At 39.3% G+C, this 26,096-nt stretch overlaps 3 protein-coding genes across 3 annotated transcripts in view; all 3 read right to left on the bottom strand.

Annotated features, from left to right (window-relative positions):
- Positions 1–3,557, bottom strand: part of ptprq (protein tyrosine phosphatase receptor type Q) — a 76,625-nt gene extending 73,068 nt beyond the window's left edge. The window contains exons 1-2 of the mRNA XM_067389381.1: positions 3,488–3,557; positions 797–1,063 (exon numbers count right to left, since the gene is read on the bottom strand). Of these exons, the coding sequence (XP_067245482.1) occupies positions 797–1,063; positions 3,488–3,509 (289 nt within the window). The 5' untranslated portion in view covers positions 3,510–3,557. The remainder of the gene's footprint in view (positions 1–796; positions 1,064–3,487) is intronic.
- A 285-nt stretch (positions 3,558–3,842) lies between these two features.
- LOC137022911 (uncharacterized) lies at positions 3,843–20,786 on the bottom strand. The gene is made up of 7 exons (XM_067389380.1): positions 20,598–20,786; positions 19,827–19,937; positions 19,601–19,742; positions 19,228–19,485; positions 15,564–15,781; positions 14,753–14,933; positions 3,843–4,153 (listed from the first exon to the last, which is right to left on the bottom strand). Exons 1-7 carry the CDS (start codon positions 20,673–20,675, stop codon positions 3,843–3,845), a joined length of 1,299 nt encoding a protein of 432 aa, XP_067245481.1. The 5' UTR covers positions 20,676–20,786.
- Positions 20,787–24,586: 3,800 nt separating this feature from the next.
- Positions 24,587–26,096, bottom strand: part of otogl (otogelin-like) — a 54,734-nt gene continuing 53,224 nt past the window's right edge. Inside the window, exons 55-56 of the mRNA XM_067389378.1 lie at positions 25,188–25,267; positions 24,587–24,787 (exon numbers count right to left, since the gene is read on the bottom strand). Coding sequence (XP_067245479.1) covers positions 24,587–24,787; positions 25,188–25,267 — 281 coding nt within the window. The remainder of the gene's footprint in view (positions 24,788–25,187; positions 25,268–26,096) is intronic.

The following is a 26,096-nucleotide window of genomic DNA, read 5'->3' as shown; positions in this document are numbered from 1 at the left end:
ACAGTCGGGGTGTACGCCCCCAATATTTGCATATGCCACGTCATGTTCAAGGCATTACACAAGGGCAGCCAGTATTAACATCTGGATGTGCACAGCTGAATCATCAGACTAGGTAAGCAAGCAAGGACAATAGCGAAAAATGGCAGATAGAGCGATAATAACTGACATGATTCATGATAACATGATATTTTTAGTGATATTTGTAAATTGTCTTTCTAAATGTTTTGTTAGCATGTTGCTAATGTACTGTTAAATGTGGTTAAAGTTACCATCGTTTCTTACTGTATTCACGGAGACAAGAGCCGTCACTATTTTCATTATTAAACACTTGCAGTCTGTATAATTCATAAACACAACTTCATTCTTTATAAATCTCTCCAACATTGTAGCATTAGCCGTTAGCCACGGAGCACAGCCTCAAACTCATTCAGAATCAAATATAAACATCAAAATAAACACTGTACTTACACGATTAGACATGCTGCATGACGAACACTTTTTTTGAGGGTTATATTAGCTGTTTGAACTTTTTTTATGTTGTTTAAGACAAGCGTGAGCTCCGTGGGCGTGGAGCACGAGAATTAAAGGGGCCACACAGCATGAAACGGCTCATTTCCAATTATGCCCCAAAATAGGTAGTTAAAAAAATTAATAAAAAAAAATCTATGGGGTATTTTGAGCTGAAACTTCACAGACACATTCAGAGGACACCTTAGACTTATATTACATCTTTTAAAAAAAAGTTCTAAAAAGGGCACCTATAAGTAAAAGGAAGATAAAAACAAACAAATCATACTCAGAGTCTGCTGTATGGTAACTGGTACGCTTCTGTTGTTGTCCTTCACTGCAGTCACGCCCACTTCATATGTCCCACCTGGTTTGAGCTGTGAAAGAGGGACGCAGGTGGAGCTATTTAACCAGAACTCTCTAGTTTGGGTCTGATTTGTTATTCGGACATAATATTCATCAACTTCCTCATCAGGTGAAGGCCACCAGCACACAGTCATGTTCTCCAGACCCACAGCATCAACCTTGAGCGAGACCTTGCGTGGAGGACTAACCTCTAAAACACACAGACATCAACAAAAAAAAAACATCTATGTGGATCTCCATAACCGTGTGAGAAAACCCAAATTATTAAAAACCAATTGAGGGGGGAATTCATTCAAAATTAATTTATAAGCATCTGCTTATTTGCATGAATTGTCTACACCGGTGGTCACCAACCTTTTTAAGCCCAAGATCCCTGACCTCGACCTTTATGAAAGACAAGATCTACCTATTGAAGAATTGATAGAAAAAGACAGCCCAGATTGTATTTAGTATTTATATCCCCTAACCCTACCTCTACCCATCACAGAAAACCTTCTGCATTTTAAAATTTTCAAAAAACATCACTTAGTATGATTTATAAGCTGTTTTCCTCATGGGGACCAAAAATGTCCTTCCCATTCTTGTGGGAACATTTTGTCCCTTTAAGGTAGGGTTTACAAGGACCTCACACACAGGGTACAACGGGGCTAAAGGTGCACCGGGTAAAAGGCGCATTTGATTTTATTTTCCTCAGAACCACTAGATGGCACAAAAACTTGCCGCAGCACTTTCCAAAACATTCGCTTTTCAAGATGCACGTTGAAATTTGGCTGATCCTCGATGCGATCGTGGACACAAAGTTGATTCTGCACTAAACTGATGTAATATTTAATGTTTTTTTAAATATTGTAGATTTAAGTAGCATATGAGAATCACTAAAATTATTGAACATATTTTGACACAATATATAATAACAGAAGAATATGTAAAAGTATGGTATTTGGGGTAAAAAGCGCATTTGTTATTGGGGCTAAAGATACAATAATTAACATTATAATAAACAGCTGGCTGACTTTTCCATTTGTTGACATGACATGGTTAGATTAAGAGGGTAAATATCAAGTTGGGTGTCCACATTAGAGATAATCACCATATTTATAATGAAACCATATTTAAAAATACACTACCGTTCAAAAGTTTAGGGTCAGTAAGATTTTTTAATGTTTTAAAAGAAGTATATTCTGCTCTCCAAGCCTGCATTTATTTGATTGAAAATACAAACAAAATCAGTAATATTGTGAAATATTATTCTAATTTTAAACAGCTGTTTTCTATGTCAGTATACAGTAAAGTGTAATTTATTCCTGTGATCAAAGCTGATTTTCAGCATCATTACTCCAGTCTTCAGTATCACATGATCCTTCAGAAATCAATCTAATATGATGATTTGATGCTCAAGAAACATTTATGATTATTATCAATGTTGAAAACAGTTATTTACATTTTTATTTCATGATGCTATGATGAATAGAAAGTTCAAAAGAACAGCATTTGTCTGAAATCTAAATCTTTTGTAACATTAAACACTACCGTTCAAAAGTTTGGGGTCAGTAAGAATTTTAATTTTATTTTTGGGGGATAGAAATAAAATGAATCAATACTTTTATTAATCAAGGATGAGTTAAACTGATCAAAAGTTACAGTAAAGACAATTATAATGTTAGAAAATATTCTATTTTAAATAAATGCTGTTCTTTTGAACTTTCTATTCTTCAAATAATTTTGAAAAAAAAATTGTACACAACTGTTTTCAACATTGATAATAATAATGAATGTTTCTTGAGCATCAAAACATCATATTAGATTAATTTCTGAAGGATCATGTGACACTGAAGACTGAAGTAATGATGCTGAAAATTCAGCTTTGATCACAGGAATAAATTACACTTTACTGTATATTGACATAGAAAACAGCTGTTTTAAATTGGAATAATATTTCACAATATTACTGTTTTTGTTTGTATTTTTAATCATATAAATGCAGGCTTGGTGAGCAGAAGATACTTCTTTTAAAACATTAAAAAATCTTACAGACCCCAAACTTTTGAACGGTAGTGTATATTAATCATATCATATAATAAAATATCATTTATTGTTACTACTGTAAAATAAATTATTATGGGATCTCCTTCAATGCTTTCAGAATCTTTACTTTTTAAAATAATTTTGTTTCTGTATTTTTAAAATATATATTTTATATTAACATTTTAATGGCAGTGTATTTATTGAACAAAAATGAATACTTTTATCAAAATAAACCGAAAATAGTACAAACTTTGTTAAAGTGATTGTTTTGAACAAGTATTAACTTAGACATTATTAAAAACATTATTTTAGCTAAAGTATTTGTATAAATATTGTGCCTTTTGCCCCATTTTTTAAATAAAAACCCAGCAGCTTCATTGGCACACAATAGGTGAGTTTGCTGAGATAAGAATATCAATTAATTTAAATAAGCATTGCACAGTGTTATTGTGTGTTTAGTGTTTTTATTAAGTTGAGCTATGGTTGGCATGTTTATGAGGCATATAGTTTTGAATGGAAATACTGCACACAGAAGTGAATTCACCCCTCAGTATCTCCTATCCTACACACTTTTTTTTGCAAAACCTACCTGTAATGACAGTCTTGGACATACTGTCATTGCTTTCCACATCTTGAGCTGTGACAGTCAAAACTGTGATCTTGTAAGCATGATACGCCTTCAACCCACCAATCACAGCACTCTGATTTGTCTTGTCCACCCGAATAGAATGGCCTCTGCCAGAGGATAGATCCACCCAGTGCAAGATGTATTGCTTGAACAGAGCGTTCTGGGTAGAATCAGGGGCGGTCCACCACACTGCAATCAGATTGGACTTAACAGCTGTCACTGTGAGATTCTGAGGAGGATTTGGCTCTGCAACATTAAACAAACCAACAAAAAAAGCTAATTTCTGGGTAAACTATTCCTTTAATGTGTGTTGGTACTATAGATGTAGAGACTTACTTGTATTGGCGATAAAAATGGGTCCAAGTGTCTGAGACGCCCCACTGGGGCGTGTAAGAACCAGTGAGAAAAAATAGACGTGTCCAGGAGAGAGACCTTGAACTCTCACTCTGTTTTGAGTGTTTGTGAGTGGCATCCTTGACAGAGTTCCATCCATTGATTCATCTTCTGATTGTAGAGCAAGTGAAAAACCAGCAGACAAGTCCAAGTGAGATTCATTTGACCAGATAAATGCTGCTTCTGTCTCACATACACTCTCCAGGTACAGCCATTTACTACTGCTCTGCAACACTGTAACATAAACACATGTAGATAAGATTATTCTCAAAGAAAATCACAAATGAAATCTTGTTAAGGTCTCAAATATTTCTCTTAGACATCAATTCAAATAAATGAAGAGTAAATGGAGACTATGCTGCAAAAACCTATACCAGTTGTCACATTTCAAGTGGACCAGCAATTTTTTGCCAATCCATTTGTCATTTTAGTTTAAAGAAGCGTCCTTATAAGTAGATATCATCACAGTGTACTATTACCAAAGCCCCTTTAGGGAAGTCTGTTCACTCTGTGGCTATTTGCAACTCCTCTGGGCAGCTAATTCAGGCATTTAAGGCCAAGTCCTATCTACTTGAATGGGGGAATCCAGAAATCTCAAAAACATGCTTGGCGACCTCACAATTAAATAACATATTTCCAATCAGCAATAAAATATGACATTAACTTTTCCATAAATGTTGTTTCTTATGCTTAAATAGCGTTAAAAAAGCTTATTTTTCAGGCTAGATGAGCCAATGCACATGTGCAGTCCTAAGAGCGAGTCTCTCAGGTTTCTTTGAGAACTGGAGCTTCTAACGGCAGCTGCAATGATGCATGACTTTATCAATCAACGATTGGCTCTTTTACTTAGAAGGCGGGACTTATTTCGCCATATTCCGCATTGCAGTTTCTCCCATTCATAACTAATAGGAGTTAACCTATTAGTCTTTCTATATCTAGAGTCTTTGCTATTACCCAACAAAATATAGACTCAGAGATAGGCTGAAGGTGTCATTTTGGCCTACTACTTCTCATTTTTTTTTTTTTTTATCTATTGTATACTCATGTATATTCTCTAGAGTTTCAGAAATGTTCTCAACGTCTCAAACTGTGCTCATATCTCCCAAGACACCAAAGTCTGCAATCAAAAGAAACAGACCTAAATATGAATTTAATATTTCTCATCAAATTGTTGTAAAACCCAAATAATCTCAGCTATGCCATCCACATCAGTTATTTAATTTAATTTTTATTTTATTAATATTTTGAATTATCTTAAATCTTTATATTTTTAGGTTTAATTTTTATCTAGTTTAAGTTTTAGTTATGTGCTTTAGTCATTTTAATTAGTTTTTTAAATATATATTTTTAATTAGCTTTATTTTTATTTCAATTTTAGCAATTTCAGTACTTCAACTTAACTTATTTCAGTTAGTTGCCAAGGGAACATTTCTAATTTTCATTTAAGTTTTCCATCTAATATTTATGTATTATTTCAGCTAACAAAAATTATTTCTAATAGTTTTAGTTTTAGATTTACTTCATCATACTGATTTAATTAATAATAATTCTGATCCACATTCATTTTATGGCTTTATATTTGTATTTCATGTCAGCATTTGTCTCATTTGAGTCTACTTTTATTTCTTCTAATGATGCTGGAGAAACATCTGTGACAATAGGTATGTTTCCATCCAAAGTTGCGTATTTAACTTATGCGCACATTTATAATATAGCATAAAACTGTTACATGTGCACTCTGTTTTGGACTCACTCTGGACTTGTTGTTGTTCTATTTCCCGCCACTAGTCATTCACCATAGCAACTAATCATCACACCCAGTTGTTCCTTATCACCCTGCTTGTTATCCCTTGTATATAAGCCCTGTGTTTCCAGTCCTGTGTGGTCCAGTATTGTACTTGTATTGTTTGGTGAATGTTCCTGCCTGTTCCTGTATTCTCCTGTGGATATTCCAGTAAAAGACTTGTTTATGTATATTTCTCCTCGTCGTGTGCTTTATACACCAGCAACCGTAACAGAATACCGGACCGAAACAGTCAAACAGATTGCGGCGTGTTTAGTGTTTTGTTTTTTTTCCGTCTCAGTGTTTTTCGTGTTTCACTCCTCTTCCCCGTCACTATGTACACACCCGCATTTCTGTTAATCTGCCTTGAGCAGAAGGACCGCTCCCTCGAGGAACATCTGAATGACTTTCTGTTCCTAGCACCATCGACACATTTCCCGGACAGCAGCCTTTGCAACTTTCTGTTTGCCGGCCTGAACACCGCCACCAAAGCGCTGCTGTCTGGGGAAGGACCTCGAGGGAGCTTCCCTGAATACGTGGAGTGGGTACTGGCGTCCTGTGGATCGTCAATGACCGTGGGCTTCTACGATAACGACGCCAGTCCCACTCCCACTCCAGTGCCCAGCCAGGAACCCTCTGACGGTGTGGAAAGACAGCGCAGCGCCACCGAAGACAGAGAGCCCGCCTCCACCGCGATGCAAGAGCCAGCGATGAGTGGAACGACTGAGCGTAACATCGCCGCGGAGACGGAGCCCAGCGTGTCTGACCAGGTGTGTGAGTCTGCTGCTACCATCGCCGAGGGAGACCGTGTGGAACACGAGTGGTTGGATGGGAGCCCTGCCCACACTCCTGCCACTGAGAGTGAGTTCCAGGCAAGCACTATAGACCATTATGACTTTGAAGAAGATTCCTTACCTGCGTTAGTACCTCCTGAGACTGTCATTTTCATTTTGGATGAAATGGTCCCACCCAGCTTCCCTCTCCCACCTCCTCTCCAAAACCCCGTTAATGACTTTGTTTGTCCTAGTCCCTCTGCTTTTCTGCCTGTTCTCCAGCCCACAACCTTGCCTGCTACCCAGCCTTCACTGTCTCACATCACGCCCTCAGCTCTACTCCAGCCTCCTCTCAGTGGCGTGGCTACACCAGGGGCCTGCTGTGAGCCAGCCTCAGGCAATGAGGATCCTGTGGCTCCACCTCCAGCCTCAGATCACGTCATTCCACCTCGACTCATCATCCTGACTCCTCCGCCTCTGCTCCTGCCACCCTCATCTACAGCAGTGACCATCGAGCTTTCGGCTCCACTGGACTCCCTTGGTCCTGCGACTCCGCCTGGGTCAGTCATCGCCAGCACTTCGCCACGGACTTACGGGTCGTTCGAGTTTCTCCGACCCTCCACCCCTACGGCTCCGTTGGGCTCCGCCTTCCCTCAGACTCCGCCTCGGCCCTCAGTTGGTCCAGCTCCACCTCAGCCCTCCGGTACACTGCTGCTGCCTCGGGGGGCCGTCACGAGGACGTCGTCGCGGACTCAGAGGTCATCGGCATCACTCCGCTCCTTCGGCTCTCTGTCTTCGCCTAAGGGTCCCTCTTCATCGGCGGCGCTGCTTCCACGCCTCCCCAAGGTGGTTTGGAACGCTTCACCACCTCGGCTCCTCCCTCCAGCAACGCCGCCTTGGGTCGCCGTCCTGGTTGTGGCCTGGAGCAACATCTGGTCTCCTCTGCTCCCTGGACTTCACCACCTGTACTTCCCTGGATTTCTCCTCCATCAGCACCTCCCTGGACTCCTGCACTTCGCCTCCTCCCAAGATAGCCGTCCGCCTCCCGAACCGCCTCCTACACCATCAGCACCATCCATTTCTTCTTCCCCTCTCCACGGCGCGAGGACGCGCCTTTCCGGGAGGTGGCGATATGTTACATGTGCACTCTGTTTTGGACTCACTCTGGACTTGTTGTTGTTCTATTTCCCGCCACTAGTCATTCACCATAACAACTAATCATCACACCCAGCTGTTCCTTATCACCCTGCTTGTTATCCCTTGTATATAAGCCCTGTGTTTCCAGTCCTGTGTGGTCTGGTATTGTACTTGTATTGTTTGGTGAATGTTCCTGCCTGTTCCTGTATTCTCCTGTGGATATTCCAGTAAAAGACTTGTTTATGTATATTTCTCCTCGTCGTGTGCTTTATACACCAGCAACCGTAACAAACATTTGCTCAAGCATTACAGAATGACCAAAAACAGCATTTCAGATGCTATGCAACGAGATCGGTCCGCTGGTTAGTCCAGTTATGCTGTCACACTGTAAAGTCACATTGTCTTTTTTGATGCGCATCGAGGAATTTATTCGGTAAAAGTGTTTCCATCATAGTTTATGTGCATATTTTCGCGTCGCATAAAAAATGTATCCTACTCATTTGAGTGCATACGTTTTTTTTATGTACATTTTTAGAATTTATGCGCATCTTGGCCTTTCCATCCAGCGTTTTTTTTTTATGCAATATCCCAAAATGCACATAAAAATAGGTGGATGGAAACATAGCTAATATTTAGTTAAAAGGACTATATGTAAAAAAAAATATATATTATTAATAGCTTTTATATTGCCAGTGTGTGGACAGCTTATAAGAAAGACTTTCGTTCATCCCCGACCTCCTAGGTCATCTATGAAAAGCTGTAGACTGTTTTTACCGCGAAAATCAAAAGGATGTTATGGTTACATGCTCTCCCAAGAGTCTCAGTTTCATTCTATGCCACAAGAAATGAATGCTTATACAATGTTCAGGATAATGACGAAAGAGCTTTTAGTAACACTTTACAATAAGGTTCATTAGTTAAACATTAGTTAATGTATTCACTAACATGAACTAACTATGAGCAATATATTTGTTACTGTATTTACTAATCTTCGTTAACGTTAGTTAATGAAAATCCAGCTGTTCATTGTTTGTTCATGTTAGTTCACAGTGCATTAAATAATGTTAACAAGATTGTAATAATGTATTAGTAAACGTTGAAATTAACATTAACAAAGATTAATAAATGCTGTAGAAGTGCAGTTCATTATTAGTTCATGTTAACTGATGTAGTTAACTATTGTTAACTAATGAACCTTACTGTAATGTGTTACCAAGCTTTTCTGTACAGTAATGTCAGTGTAATGCAAAGAAAATGGATTAATTCAAACTATAGTCTCACATAGCCAGATCTATATAGTTTCAAATATACATTATAATCAAACTATAATAACAGTGTAATTTTACCCACATCACTATCAGATGCTTTCTTAACTGCTGTTCCCTTTCGATACTTCACTCGTACTGCGTATGGGGAAAGGTCTCCCTTTTTCCCCGCTGCTGAAGCCTTTTTCAATAACGCAGTGTAACTGCATCGTCATTGGTTCACTCATAGACAAGTTGTTGAACCAATGACGACGCGGCATAGCTGCGCGGCCTATGACGACAAAGCGCGCGAATATTCCCGCCGAAATGGGCGGGGTTACGGGCTATATAAGCAGGCATTTCGCCATAGGATTTCAGTGTTTTCTCCTTCAGCGACGACCTCTACATCTCTTCGCTGATCTCCGCCTGAAGCCGAAGAAGCTTGCCGCCTTCCTGACAGCTCTCGCCGCCATCTGAAGAGGCTCCCGCAGCGGACTCGCCTGGACTCGCCGGTTGAGGACAGCGCCGGCGCCCTCACTGACTGCAGCTTCAGCGCCGTCGTTGAGCCGCCGCTTCCCGCTCCCGGCCGCTTCCTGTGTGTACCCTGCCGCCATCCGGCGCGCCGCCTGAGAGCTTCACCGGCGGCTTAACGACGTTCTAAAAGAGCGATTTCAGCGGTTTTCACCGCTCCTAAAAGAGCTTCCGCGGTCCTCGCCGCTCTAAAGAGCCACCCAACTGCCGTTTTCACGTCACCGGCGTCTCACGATGCCCCATCACTCATGTGCTACGTGCAGGGCCCCCCTGCACGATAGCGACGGTCACGCCGAGTGCGTCGCCTGCCTGGGCAAGCCCCATGCGGACGGCGCGCTTGCTGGGGACTGCGAGTACATGAGTCTCAGTTCCCTGCTCTCGCGGGTCGCCTTCTTCACGGAAGGCGATCTCGCCGCTCGCGCCCTCCCGTCTTCTTCCTCACGCGAACCGGCCAGGAAGAGACAGTGGGGTAGAGCGATTCAGCGCCCGGAGTCAGACGAGCTCACGCCGGCCCAGCCCCCGCGTGCCTCGCTTTCTCCTCCGAGGGAACCATCTCCCGTCCCGTTCTCCCGCCCTGAGCAGCGTCCCTCTGCCGAAGCAAGTGACCTCGTCTCATTTGGAGGAACAGACGACGAGCAGGATGACTCCATGTCACTTGCGGCTTCCGAAGCAGAAGCATGGGCTGGCGAGCCGGAAGACACTGCTCCGCCTCCCTTGGAACCCGTTGAGCACGGCCAGGGCATGGATGCCGAGCTTTTCCGCGTCCTGTCCAGAGCTGTGGAAGAGCTGGACCTCGAATGGGCCCCTCCAGAGGAGCCGTCTTGCAGCCGCCTGGAGGAATGGTTCCTGCCAGGCCGCCACCAAGCACCTCGCCAGCGCTCAGCGCCCTTTTTTCCCGAGGTCCACGGGGAGCTCACGAAGTCGTGGCGCGCTCCGTATTCCGCCCGCCTTCACATGACGCACCGCTCCGCCCTCACCGCCTTTACGCCTTTCCTCCGATCGCACTGATCCCTCAGGTTATCAGGCGCATCAGAGAAGACCAACACAGAGTCCTTCTGGTATCCCCGCTCTGGAGGAACCAGGTTTGGTCCTCGGAGCTGTTCAAGCTCTCCCTGAGAGCCCCGTGGCCTATTCCCCTGAGACGGGACCTCCTCTCTCAGGCAAACAGAACGATGAGGCAGATGGGAATCCGGGTCCTGAATTATCTCGACGACTGGCTCATCCTAGCCTGTTCGCGAGTCGAGCTGGAACACCACAGATCCGTGCTCCTCAGCCATTTACAATGTCTGGGTCTCAGGGTCAACCTAGCCAAGAGCTCGCTGTGCCCCACCCAGCGAATTTCGTTTCTGGGGGCAGTTTTCGACTCAGTCCGTATGTCGGCAGTAGTCTCGCCGGAGCGTGCTCTAGCGATTCAGCAGCTCGCGGCCTCAATCAAGAACAAAGCCTGTCTCCCTCTGAAGTTTAACCAGAGGCTACTAGGGCTGATGGCTTCCGCCTCCCCGGTGCTGCAGCTCGGCCTTCTTCGGATGCGGCCTCTTCAGTACTGGTTGAAGTTCCGGGTTCCTCCCAGCGCCTGGCGGCACGGCCGCTTATGTCTCAAGGTCAATCAGGCCTGTCTTCTAGCTCTGAAACCTTGGATGGACCCCACGTGGTTCAAACGCGGAGCGTTTGTTTTGGTGGCCGCACCAAGGGGTCTCCGGTCTCAAAACAGCGCCTCTCCCGTTGGATAGTGGACGCTATTAACCTGTGCTACTCCTCACTGGGTGCAGACTGCCCCATAGGAGTCAGGGCCCACTCCACTAGAGGAATGGCTTCCTCGTGGGCTTGGTCCAATGGAGTTTCCATTCAAGACATCTGTGAGGCGGCCGGCTGGTCTTCGCCGTCCACTTTTGTCAGATTCTATCATCTCGATGTCCCGACCTTGCAAGCTCGGGTTCTTTCAGTGTGATTTAGCGGCCTCTAGTGAGTTCCGCCTCACACAACCCCAGGAATTATTTCCTTAAGTGTAACCAGAGGGTTCGATTAAGGCTTTGCCTTCTCACTTGTTTTCTTGGACCCCCTTCCATGTGTCCAAATTCAGGCTGTATCGTTCCCAGTGGCACGGCGTGGTTGAATTCGTTCCCCATACGCAGTACGAGTGAAGTATCGAAAGGGAACGTACTCAGTTACTAACGTAACCTCGGTTCCCTGAGATACGGAACGAGTAATGCGTCACTTGCCGTGCCACGAGGCTGCGGCTTCAGGGTCGTCGCTTCAGTCGATTACACTGAAATCCTATGGCGAAACGCTTGCTTATATAGCCCGTAACCCCGCCCATTTCGGCGTGAATATTCGCACGCTTTGTCGCCATAGGCCGCGCAGCTATGCCGCGTCGTCATTGGTTCAACAACTTGTCTATGAGTGAACCAATGACGATGCAGTTACACTGCGTTATTGAAAAAGGCTTCAGCAGCGGGGAAAAAGGGAGACCTTTCCCCATATGCAGTACTCGTTCCGTATCTCAGGGAACCGAGGTTACGTTAGTAACCGAGTACGTTTTCTCAACACTGTCATTTTTGTGCGTTCTTGTTATTGAGAGGAAAGCATGCATCACATATTTACATATTTAAATGTCGCAGAGTTGGGATGTTTGTTAACAGTATATCGCTGTTAAGGTATTTCCAACTTCTTTTAATTTCTTAAAGAATGAGAAAGAACTTTGCTGTGGGTATCGGGGCCTTGAATCGTCTCTTGTACGTTACAAGCACAAGCTAAAGGGTTAGTTCACCCTCTCTCAAGATCCATAAAGGTACTAAAAACATATTTAAAACAGTTCATGTGAGTACAGTGGTCTATGTTAATATTATAAAGCAACGAGAATACTTTTTGTGCGCCAAAAAAAACAATGACTTTTCAACAACATAGTGATGATCGATTTCAAAACACTGCTTCGGAGCTTCACGAATCGAATCAGTGACTCAGAGCGCCAAAGTCACATGATTTCACGAGCTGTTTGATAGGAGATCCGAATTACTGATTTGATTCGTAAAGCTCCGAAGCAGTGTTTTGAAATCGCCCATCATTATTGTTACATGTTCATTGTGGTATTCCTTAGTTTGACCTAGTTCTGTCTGTCAGTCTGTTAATTATGTAATTAGTTTCCACCTGTGTTCATTATCGCCCTCATTAGTTAATTTGTTTGAGTCCTGTATATATACCCTGTGTTTTTTCTATCATTCCTTGTCCGTTCTTGTTTATGTTGGATGTGTATTTTGAGTCTCCTGCCTGTTTCTATCATTAAATTCTACTCCATGTACTCTCCTTCATCCTTGTGCCTTCATCTACACACGTCACGTAACAACTATATTGTTGAAAAGTCATTATTTTGTTTTTTTGGCACACAAAAAGTATTCTCTTCACTTTATAATATTAAGATAGAACCACTGTACTCACATGAATTGTTTTAAATATGTTTTAGTACCTTTATGGATCTTGAGAGAGGAAGTGTCATTGCTGGCGATGCAGGCCTCACTGAGCCATCGGATTTAATCAAAATATCTTAATTTGTGTTCCGAAGGTCTTACGGGTGTGGAACGACATGAGGGTGAGTAATAAATGACAGAATTTTTGGGTGAACTAACCCTTTAAGTTGCTGGCTGTTGTTCAATTAATGGCCACCGATGTTGCTAATAACAAAGGTTTCTGAATTATAGCCAATTTAAAAGAAACTTCAGTTTTGTTCCCAATTAATGTTCTGGCTTGGAATCGATCCTTTGACTCATATCCATTCAGGACTACAGAGGGCCCCATGACATACCTGGGAGTAAGTGTCACAAGTAGATACAAGGACCTATTCCAAAATAACTTTAAATCAGCCTTAGGACAGATCAAGGAGAACCTTAAACATTGGTTTACTCTGCCTCTGTCCCTGGCTGGACGTATTAATTCAATAAAGATGGTAACGCTACCTAAGATCTTGTATTTATTCCAAACAGTCCCAATTTTCATACCCAAATCATTCTTTAAGGAACTTGACAGGCACATCAGTACATTTATATGGAACAAAACTATACCTTGCGTACGGAAAACAGTTCTTGAGAGACGTAAGGAGAATGCTGGAAAATTAAGTTTACCAAAAACACATTTTTTTAGGTATCTTCAGGTCCGTGATTTTGTCCGTTCCCAGTTTCGTTCATTCCCCTCAAAACCAAATACCGGCCCTCTTGATCATTGTCTGACGGTCAAGCCTCATCTCTCGGGTGGTGTCTCTCAGCTGTATACTGTTATTCAGGCTATGAAATGCCCATCTCTTCTGTCTCTTAAGGTACAGTGGAAGGAGGATCTAAATACAGAATTGATGGATGAAATTTGGCAAAGAGCTATACATAAAATATACACATCGTCTATCTGTGTCAGGCACAGGTTGATACAATTCAAAGTATTTAATCGCCTGCACCTCTCTAGGACCAAATTGGCCAAAATGTATCCTAATGTGGATCCCAACTGTATGCGTTGTCACCAAGCCCCTGCTTCTCTGTCTCACATGTTCTGGTCATGCCCAAACATAGGCGCATTCTGGTCTGAGATATTTAATACATTCACCTACATTTGTAAAAAGAATATTGATCCAGACCCTATAATTGCAATATTTGGGGTGGTACACAGTAGAGTTGGGGTCTCAAGAGGCCAATCTCAATTAATAGCATTCTCTACACTGTTAGCTCGCCGACTAATTCTTACAAATTGGAAATCTCCCTCAACCCCAAAACACTTGCATTGGGTGTGCGAACCTATGTCCTTCCTCCAGCTTGAAAAGTTAAGAACTACAGTCCAAAACTCAGCAGAAAGGTTTCAGAACCTTTCTTGGATTATTATGAAAATGCATTTGATGCTAATTCTTTAGATTAAAACAATTAGGTTCTCATCTCCTCTTCTTCTCCTCTTTTTTATTTTTTTCGTGTGTGTGTTCTGTGTGCATTCTCTGCGACGAAAGGAGATATGTGAGATAATGTGTACAAAGTATGAGGTTTGTGGATGGGGATGCCTTGTATGACATAAGAGAATGTATGTTGGTTTGATTGTGTTATGTACATTTAAAACAATAAAAAGCACTTTGAAATAAAAAAAAAAAAAACTTCAGAGCTTTAAATGAGCAACCTCAGAGCAATACAGTCTTCCGCAGGGCATTTCTCTGAAAATCCTTATCGCACAGCTTGATTTATCAAAACAGGACATATTCCTGGATCAACATGCTTTGTTGGTCCAGAAACAACATTCCTATCAACCCAATCAATCCTGACTCTAACCCAACCCCTTTTTCTAAGAACAACAGTGGATGTTGATCAAGGAACATGTCCTGCTAAATCATACCCCCCTTATCACTCACACTCTTCTTGACAAATATACGGGAGCTGCAGGTAACACAGGAAAGCAGTAAAGAAGTATCCTGTTCCAGTGGCATTCTTCTGCATCGCAACACAGCCTGTTTGATTGGGTGCAAGTGACGATGTCACTTCAATATTTAAGTTGTAGGTAGAGCCATCAGACCAGCGGAGTTCACCTTCAGTCTGTAGATATTAAAAACAGAGGCTAAATGGAATATACTATATTCTGCATACTATTTTTAAAAGTTTCAGTACGCAAAAAACAACAAAAAAAAAAAAACTCATTTCAAACAGTATAAAATCCACCAGTCTGGTTCAGAAAGTAAAAATTACATTTATTTTCTCCTTAGGGGAATAGATTTTTAACTTATAAACAACTAAAGACAGATCTACTATGAGCTATGAGGTTATTCTCTGCATTAGTCTGTATTATTTCAACTTATTTTTTTAAATAATCGTGTTTGAAAAACTACCCATGATTCTGCAAAGAAAGCTCCATCAACTAGAGTACAAGTAAATTGTTTTGATTTAACCCTAACCCTAACCCACACTAACCCAAACCCATAAAGCACTTCGAATGACATATAGAAGTGTGATTTTCAAATATTTTTTGCTGCAGAAAAAAAACTTCAGGAACCATTTTTGTATAAAAATGCCTTAAATTAATGCAAATAATGAGTGAAAAAGCATATATGCATTATGCATACAGACAATTTGCACACTGTTCAGAGTAAACATGCTGCACACTCCTGTCTTTCAAAAATAGTAGGAAATACTGTACGTCATTACTGTTTATGTGTGTTTGCCATCTACCTCATGGTCATTCAAAGCCGTCCACAACAGCAGAAGATGGTTATAGGACTTTAAGTAGGATGTGATGGACAGAAACTCTGCATCTGTCTGTATGTTGGCCAGATGTGACCCTGGGGTTGATCTTTCACACGTTTGCTTCGCTCCAGACCATGACGTGAACCTTGGGCTCACTTTATAACAGCTCCACCCCACAGCAAGCCAGCCAACGAGACACTGACCTGCAGGAGGACAAGTTACACCATCAGTGTAACTGTGTCTTTACAAGGTTTTATACTCTTTACTACACAATTTTTAATCTTCAAACATTTGACATTCCAAATCAGTATGATATTTTATTTCAAGGAGCACAAATGGAGATTACACAAAAGATCTCTATTCTACACTTTTCATTCAACCAAGGCGTATATGTGTCACGTTCTGTTTTCATTCAGGTTTCATTGTTTTGCGTTCCCTGTTAATCTTCTAGTCCAGGGGTCTCCAAACTCAGTCCTGGAGGGCCACTGTCCTGCAGAGTTTAGCTAAAACTTGCCTCAACACATCTACCTGGAAGTTTCTAGTATGCTTAATTAGTCCTTAATTAGCTGTTTCAGGTGTGTTTATTTGGGGTTGGAGCTAAACTCTGCAGGACAGTGGCCCTCCAGGACTGAGTTTGGAGACCCCTGTTCTGGTCTCTTAGGGTACATTTACATGACAACAATATATGCTTAAAACGGAGAGGTTTTTCCTTTGAGTTTTCTGCATACAATGAATTGTCAAAACAATCTTCATTCATACGAATCCGTGAAAATGACTAAAAATGCTGTATTCTGCTGGCAGGCCAATAGATGGCGATGAAACACTATCTACTGAACATTTAATGTGCATGTGCATGACATCATCGTTTTCACAGAATGCCGTTTTTGTTGTTTACACGGAGACCATTTTCAAAAACTTGCACTTTGAAACCTATTTTCAAAAGATGCTTTTCGAGGCCACCAAAACGCCGTTGTGTAAATGAATGGCCAAAATGCATAAAACGTTTTCCGTTTTTAGTTGAAAACGGTGTTGTGTAAATGGCCCCTTAAAGGTGCTAAAGAGGATCTTTTCGTCGACTGAGAAACCAAAGGCTGTTACTGAGTTTTTGAAATGAGCGCATGTGTCACAGCTCATTTCGAGGGAATGCCTCCCAAAATTCGTGCACGAGTATTGGAACGCGAGTGTTTACCACCGGCATTCGCTGTGTCGTGTTAGTGGATTCATTATGTCGGACTCACCACAGTTAATTCATAATCTGCAGTTGTTACTCGTGTCTCCTGACAAAAACATCGAATGCCACGCCTGTGGAGTGTGGAAAGTTACTGGCCGCGCACATCTCTCACAAGGAACGTCATGGCAGTGATTGACAAGCCAGAGGGCCAATCGTTTACGCGATGATCGCGTAAACGATTGGCTGATGTTTTTAAGGCCCTACCTCGTGCACAGATGATGTATATTAATATTATTACTTTCAGTGCACCTAATAAATAGTCTTTTATCAGTTAGTAAAGACAGTTTCAAGTAATATTGCAAAAATGTATAAAACACAACATCCTCTTCAGCACCTTTAATTAGTTCAGTTCTCCTCTGTTCTCTCCCTGTTTGTTTCTATGGTTACTAAGTGATTAAGTTCCTCAGTTCAGGTCTGGTTAGTTTTTCCCTTTGTCTGCTGTGTATATAAGCCTTCAGTTTGAGTTAGTTATTTGTCCTCTATTGTCTTAATGTAGTGTGTTCATGATAGTTTGATTGTCTTGTTTTCTCCTGCGTTTGATTCTCCTATTATCTCCTGCATTTAGAATAAAGTCTTTGTATCAGTATTTCCTCGTCTGTGGTGACGAGAACACACCAGTACCCTGAAAATATGGTGATTTACATAGTCAAATATAATATAATGTCCCAAAAAAATGGCAAAAATCATAATCAAATATTTACTTTTATTAATATTCTATTAATATTTTAGCCAATTTTATTAAGATTTTGATTTTGCTTTACGTTATTATATTTTGGTAACACTTTTACCCTTTAGACATTCTGTTTCTAACACTTTATTTTGGTGCTCCCCCAACAGACATTCTACTGAATATAAGAAACTTTGCAAGTGCAATGTCAACTTATTCTACAAGCCGAATTTATTAATAAATTACATTTATTAAGCCGAACCCTACCCTTAACAGTCTACTAATATTCAACTAATCCTCTAATGAGAGTTAATTGAAATGTAGGTGCAAAGTAACTTACAGTCAACAGAATGTCTAAAGTGGACCATCAAAATGAAGTGTAATTTCCATTTTAGTTTTTGTAAATGTGTTGTGTTTTATATATATATTAGTATTTCCGTTTAGCCTATTTTTTATTTCAGTTTTAGCAATTTTAGTACTTCAACTTAACTTTTAACTTTTCATCTAATATATATATATATATATATATATATATATATATATATATATATATATATATATATATATATATATATATATATATATATATATATATAAAAATATATATATATATATTTTTTTTTTTTTTTTTCAGCTTAATTTAAATTTAGTTTTAGTCTAGTTTTTGGTTTTCGTGCACTATATTCTAAGTCTTCTGAAGTCATACGATTGTTTTTGTGTGAGAAATGGATTGAAATTTAAGTTATTCACTAAAAATCTCAAATCCCACAGCAGTTTCATTAATAAATGTTATAATTTTCTAAATAAAAGTATTTGAGAAACTAAAAGGTTCTCCTATTGTATCAAGCCCAGTAAAAGAATTTTGGCTTTACATAACTTTACTTTTGAGATATTTACCTTCACGTACTTAGCAGAAACTTTTATCCAAAGTAACTTAAAGGGTTAGTTCACCCAAAAAATTAAAATAATATCTTTTATTACTCACCCTCATGTCGTTCCACACCCGTAAGACCTTCATTCATTTTCGGATCACAAATTAAGATATTTTTGATAAAATCCGATGGCTCAGCAAGGCCTGCATCACCAGCAATGACACTTCCTCTCTCAAGATCCATAAAGGTACTAAAAACATTTAAATCAGTTCATGTGAGTACAGTGGTTCAATATTAATATTATAAAGCGACGAGAATATTTTTGTGCACCAAAAAAACAAAATAGCGACTTTTTAACAATATCTCGTGATGCCTGATTTCAAAACACTGCTTCAGAGCGTTATGAATCTTTTGTGTCAAACTGCTAAACTGCTGAAATCATGTGACTTTGGCGCTCCGAAACACTGATTCGATTCGTAAAGCTCCGAAACTTCATGAAACAGTGTTTTAAAAATCGCCATCACTTGACTTTGTTAAAAAGTCATTATTTTGTTTTTTTGGTGCACAAAAAGTATTCCCGTCACTTTATAATATTGACATTGAACCATTGTACTCACATGAACTGATTTAAATGTTTTTAGTACCTTTATGGATCTTGAGAGAGGAAGTACCATTGCACTGAGCCTTCGGATTTTATCAAAAATATCTTAATTTGTGTTCCAAAGATGAACAAAGGTCTTACGGGTGTAGAACGACATGAGGGTGAGTAATAAATGACATTATTTTCATTTTTGGGTGAACTAACCCTTTAAAATAAAGGAACATAATTCATCACAGACCCAACAATAAGCATGTGAGAGTATGTGTTTGTGTACATACCTGTTTTTATGGCCATCTGAAGGCTTTGTGTAACGTTAATTTGGAGATGAGGGAAGAATGTTTTCTTTTTCACAATGACATTATAACGATGTCCAGGCTGTAACCCTTTCACCTGGTGGAATGGCTGAAAATGGGATGCAACCCAACACTGCTCATCCAAACACACATCCAAGACATTTCCATCACCTAATGTAGACCAGCTGAACATGGCAGTCGTGGATGAGATGCTCAAGCTTAAAGAGGAGCTCAGGAGAGGAACTAACAGAGGAAAACAAGAGCCAAAACAAAGTAGAATCTCAATGATGGTAAATAAAATATACAAATAAAACAATATGTTCATTTGTGTAGTTGAAGATACTGTCTTTATTGTTACCAAGGTGGAATGTCTTGGCATCCAGCAGTTCTGTGTTATTGTATGATTGCAGACTAAATTCCAGTTTCTCATACACTTGTGGTGCTCTGAACATCATCACACACTCACACACGTCTTCACAAACTGAAATACTGCTCAGCACCTGACAGAGGGGGGAAAGACTCCATTAATCAAACATATTATCAATGCGTGTGATCATTTGAGAGGGATTGTGTTTGTTTTGCACCTTGTTTCCCAATGAAAGTGCATAGAAATTAGCTGTCTGTGATGGAAAACACTGAAACGCCACCTGCACATGGACAGAGGATGGACTTCTGGGACATGAAAGACTGAAAGCCTGAAGGACAAGATGAAAGAAAAATCTAGGGATTGGGTGCAGATCATTGTTTTTCTATCAAACCTTTAATACTACTTTATTAAACTCCTTGTAAAATCAACATGAAAAGTTGTTCACATCACACTTCTGCATGTACTACATAGGACATTCGATGATTAACAAAGGGACTTGTATTCCAGAGGGAGGTAAAAAGTATTATTGCACTATTATTGTCAAAACCTTTATTATATTAACGTTAGGCACCACTGAATTATCTGGAAGATTTAACAAAGGCTGAAAAATAATATAAAAAAAGCAGTATTTGTCTAGTGATTAACATTATTTCAGATGCAAAAGTTACCAGGTTTTGATGAAAGATTGTATTTTTTGTGTCTTTACAATCTTTAATCCAAAGTTCATTTTCATGAACTAATGGATAATGGCACAGGAATATTTATTAAGAAAGCAAACAGAGTCCATTTTGATTTCATGTTGACTTTGAAGCTTTTCTAAATAACTATTCTAGTTTAGAATGTTTTTACCACAAACAGGTTTTGTTATATAACTCAGAAAGGCATATTTCTTCACAGTAATTCACAGCATACAATTGCATTTTTTTTACTTCCTTAACTTGAAGATGAAGTAATACATTTAGAATGAACTGTTTAAATGAATTATTACCTGAAAGAAGTGCAGAAGTTGCCAAAACAAGGCCAGAACTTTGTCCATGGAGCTCCATCCCATAATTCCAATGTCCATAGACGATACAATATTCTTAAAGTAAAACACTAAGGTCTTTAGCCTTGCAGCTTGCACTGTAATAATAACCTACACTACAATAGTATGGTCAGTCAAACTTCAGCAGCATCCTAAAACAGTCTTTGTGGTCACACGAGCACTCCGTGGCATCTTAGAGCAAAAATTTGGTTCAGTTTACATTGAAAAAAATACCCTACATTCCTTGAGGACACGCCTCCATGCCACTACAGATGCCCATGCCAGCATCTTACAACATTACAAAACACACTGGAGGATTCAACCACACCTCCTCTTGAAAGCAACTCCAGAAAGTCTCATTTAGTCGGATCAGATAGCCTCTACAGTACTTTTTTTTTTTGCTTTCATTTTTGACCTGATCAATATAAAGTACAGGTTGTCGAGACAACAGTGGCAGCATGTAGGAGTCGTGCGGTAAAAGTGAAGAGAACAAAACAGGCACTAACACCAGACTCCTACATGCATTACATCACCCACTGAGAATAAAACTCAATTTATATTAGCTGTCATTTACAAACATTATGTAATGTTTGGAATGTTTCAGGTTTAAATGCATTTGCAATGGAAGTGCAAGCTTACATTTGTTTGTTAATTCATTTATATATACAAAAGTGTGTTATTTGAGCGATATAGCTTTTTAAAATGTCTATTCCTCCAGCTTTCAAAATGTGTACTTTAATGTCTATACCAGTATAATGTCCTACCCCAGATTTTCATTGTCAGTGTGCACTGCTGTTTTTACTAATAAAGCTCGATGTTATTCTCTGTGGAAATTCAATGTTCACTGTACTGAACTCGCAACATGCCTTTATATTCTGATTCAGCAGATGTACACGAGGGAGGAGATGAACTTTTCCAACATTTTAATTATCCGACTTGAAAGCAAAACACAGCTCAGCAGGATATAACTCAAGTCATGCGTGGGCTGATCTAGTTAATAAATCACTGCTGAAATTAGATCAGGGTGAAGATCCTACAATTCTGCTGATGGATGCCAAGTGTTTTTTTTGTTTTTTTTGCAGTTTTATTGATTATAGTCCATTTGGTAATTGTACAGTGAAATGTCTTAAATTAAATATTCACACACACAAAGGTGAAATACAAAATGGCTTGGTAAATCAATTAAAGTGGGGTCTAATGCTATCATGCATTCTGACTTATTTACACTGTTAAAGAGTTGCATTCTAATGCTAAACATGGACAAAGTTTCAAAAAACAAGATTGGTGTATGAGTAAGTTTCGGAAAGTTTTTTTCGAGTATGGCCCTGTATCACATCATAAAGGGTGGAATTCCTTGTATGGGCACTTCTCCCTGATAAGCATGTGCACACACACATCTCCCAATGAGCAAGCCCATCAACGTGCTTCGTTCAGGTAACGGAAGCCGAGAGATTTTTCAACAATATCACCAAAGAAGTGTGTTTTTGGTTGTGAGGGAAGTGTGTTTTTGGCTTTTGATAAAATCTGATGGCTCAGTGAGGCCTGCATTGCCAGCAAGATCATTTCTTTTTTCAATGCCCAGAAAGGTAAAAAGCAACGAGAATACTTTTTGTCCGCCAAAAAAACAAAACAAAATAGCGACTTTATTCAACAATATCTAGTGATGGGCGATTTCAAAATGATGCTTCATGAAGCTTCGAAGCTTTACGAATCTTTTGTTTCGAATCAGTGGTTCAGAGCGTGTATCAAACTGCCAAAGTCACATGAACTATTGAAATTTCAAAACACTTATAACGAAGACTCGCTTACTGAAATCACGTGATTTTGCTGCTCTGAACCACTGATTCGAAACAAAAGATTCATAAAGCTTCGAAGCTTCATGAACCAGTGTTTTGAAATCGACCATCAATCTAGATATTGTTGAATGAAGTCGTTATATTTTGTTTTTGGCGCTCAAAAAGTATTCTCGCCGCTTTATAATATTAACGTTGAACCACTGTAGTCACATGAACTGTTTTAAATATGTCTTTAGTAGCTTTCTGGGCATTGAAAAAGGAAATGATCCTGCTGGCAATGTAGGCCTCACTGAGCTATTGGATTTCAACAAAAATATCTTAATTTGTGTTCTGAAGATGAACGAAGGACTTACGGGTGTGGAACGACATGAGGGTGAGTAATTAATGACAGAATTTTCATTTTTGGGTGAACTAACCCTTTAAGGGAACAGTGGATGCAATTTGTTTTTACGGGGCAGCAATGGAGTTGTGCATGTTTGTTTGTTCCCAAACCTTCGGTGATGAATGTTTTGTAAACAAGTCCAAGTTCGATGCTGGATCGCTGCATCAAATGCCTGTGTTTTGATGGCAAACGGCGCGCAAGAGCATATAATGTAAACAACACAAATGTTTTTGTTCCCTTTTTATTTATAATAATGACGCAGTTTGCAGGCGATCTCTATGCAAAAGCTGCACGCACTTGTGACTCTTTAGCTCTGCCCACGGCAGGCACACCTCCAGGAGCTCGGGTTTTTTCCGGAAAGAGTCGGTACAACGTATCTATCATTTATAAATATGATAAAACTAAAGGCTTTCAGCGATATGAAGGATGCAATAGTACTCTACAGGTACTCAAGATTAACATGAGATTGGCGCAAACTGTGTGTGTATCCTTTAAATGATTGATTTGCACAGTGCAATTTTTTGTATTTTTATTTCATTATTTAAAAAACATTGACAATAACATGCAGGTTTTTAGGTATTTTACTAAATGCTAATTATTTTTAGGCGTATACAATTTTGTTCAGTTGCAGCAGAAATCATATTTTTGGCATTATGGCTATAGTATGGAGAATTCAAGTTCATCACGTTGTTTTTAAAGACGGCTAAGACATAGAGCACACCACAACTAGAGCATCAACACAACTAGTGAGTGACGGACTGAAGTGTGCGCCTGTCAAGCAACTGTGGATTTCTTTAAAATAGAAATATCAGTAAAGCTTTACAACAAGGTTCCAATTGTTAACATTAGTTAATGACATTAGTTAACAAGAACTAACAAAGAAAAAAATCTTCTAAAGCATTTATTAATCTCAAATACATTAGTAAAAAAAAATTAAAAAATTAAAGTTGTATCTGTTAATATTATTTAATGGACCTGAGCTAAAAATAAACTAAAAATAACTTAAAACTTAAAAAAATAAAATAAATAAAAAATAAAAAATCAACTAACATTAACGTGTTGTTCAAGGTTAGTTAATGTTAGTATTAACTAATGTTAACTACTGGGACCTTATTGCAAGTGTTACTGAAATATCAAATTACTAAAGACTGGTTTGTTCATTTTTTTCGTGTAATTAAAAAAAGATTTTGTTAGAAAAAAGCACTAAGATGCATTAAAATAAAGCATTTGGTTAAGTTAAGATCTTAAGATGTACAGTATAAGTGTACTTAAAATGTTTTTGGAACATATTGGTCACACTTTATTTTACAGTCCTGTTCCACATGTACATACTATGTACTTTTTATAGCAATTACAATAACTGGGTTATAACTAGGTACTAACCCTGTACCTACCCCTAAACCCAACCTTAACCCACGTAGTTACCAATACTTTCTTAGGTAAGTACACTGTAAGTACACATATTACTGTAAAATAAAATGTAAAATATTAATACTAATAATACTATTGCGCATGTCATTTAGTCTTTTAACAAATGTTAATTCTCTAAAATCTAAACCAAACACAAAAATTTAACAGCAGTTTGTTGTTCTTACTCTAATGACTGTTTGATTAACATATTACAGATACAGTTTAGATATCAAAGACAACAAAAACAGTGATAGTGTTAGTAGTTTGCAGTTTTACAGATACTGTACTGTATACGCAGTCAAAGTCTGCGTCAAGCTAGTGCTCTCACTGAGACCTTAACTTTACTGCACACAGTCCGCAAGGAATCAATTCCACTGGCATGAGCAGTCCATTGGCTCCTGGTAGTAATAGTCCACCGTAGTGGCGTTTCGAGTGCAGTACAGCTGAATGATGCGGTTTTGTAGGCCGTTCTCACGGCAGCACTTGCAGAAACGTGCATGACTGTTAATGTTAAAATTAAAGATGGTGGCAGATGGACATTTTCCATCACATGAATACACAGTCACCTGAAGAGAAAAACCAAGAGAGATGAGATTAACAACTCCAGGAGATTAATTATGCTCAATTCAATATAGAATAGAATAGAATAGAATAGAATAGAATAGAATAGAATAGAATAGAATAGAATAGAATAGAATAGAATAGAGCACAGGTGTTCAACCCTGCTCCTGGGGGCCCACTGTCCTGCAGAGTTTAGCTCCAACCCTAATCAAATACACCTGAACCAGCTACTCAAGCTCTTCAGGATCACTTTAAAAGCTAAAGCAGTTTGGATAAACTTTGCAGGGCAGTGGGCCTCCATGAGCAGGGTTGAAGACCTCTGGATTAGAGAATAGAAGCAAATCTTATACAATAGATTAAAACAGCAGAGAATGTATATCTGTAACAACAATCTTTCACACTCACAGGTGCATTACTTCTACAGTCATCTTTTCTGATGGTGGTCCTGATGGCGACTCTCTTACAGGTTTTACCATCTTCTTTGCCTACACACACACACGCACACACACACACACACACAGAAACAATGTGACTTACAAATAAACACAAACATGCACATTTTTGTTTGGAAAAAAACATTAAACAATATTAAATAAAATAATAATAAAAAAAATAGGAAGAATGTGGGGAAGGTTTTTTTTTTTTATCGTTACTTAATATATATTATTGCATATATTAAGTAACATTATTGCATTATTCCTCTTATGCAGTAACATTACTTTAAAGGATTAGTTCATTTTCAAATGAAAATGACCCCAAGCTTTACTCACCCTCAAGCCATCCTAGGTGTATATGACTTTCTTCTTTCTGATGAACACAACCCTGACGCATCCGAGCTTTATAATGGCAGTGACTGGGATCAACAAGCATGAGCTGAAGAAAGTGTCTCAATCCACATCCATCATAAACATACTCCACACAGTTCCGGGGTTAATAAAACTTTCTTCAGCTCATACTAGTTGATCCCGCTAACTGCCATTATATGCATCAGGATATTCATTAATATATCTCTGACTGTGTTCATCAGAAAGAAGAAAGTCATATACACCTAGGATGGCTTGAGGGTGAGTAAAGCTTGGGGTAATTTTCATTTGAAAGTGAACTAATCCTTTAACTGACATTAAATTACTGCATTAATTATTATTAATTATTGGCATGATTTCAGAAAGGCATTAATCAATCAGTAATCAATAGCTCATAAGGCCTATTTTACATCAGTTGAGGTGAACCAAGTTCTTGCATTTTGAGTAAAGATTATGAAAACAAACATGAACTAATGTGCGCTGATAAATAATTTGCAACGAGACCAGAAAC

This window comes from Chanodichthys erythropterus, chromosome 7 (genome assembly GCF_024489055.1).
Source record: "Chanodichthys erythropterus isolate Z2021 chromosome 7, ASM2448905v1, whole genome shotgun sequence".
Taxonomy (NCBI): domain Eukaryota; kingdom Metazoa; phylum Chordata; class Actinopteri; order Cypriniformes; family Xenocyprididae; genus Chanodichthys; species Chanodichthys erythropterus.
The sequence above is the reverse complement of the archived record's forward strand: the minus strand, read 5'-3'. Positions and strand labels throughout refer to the sequence as shown.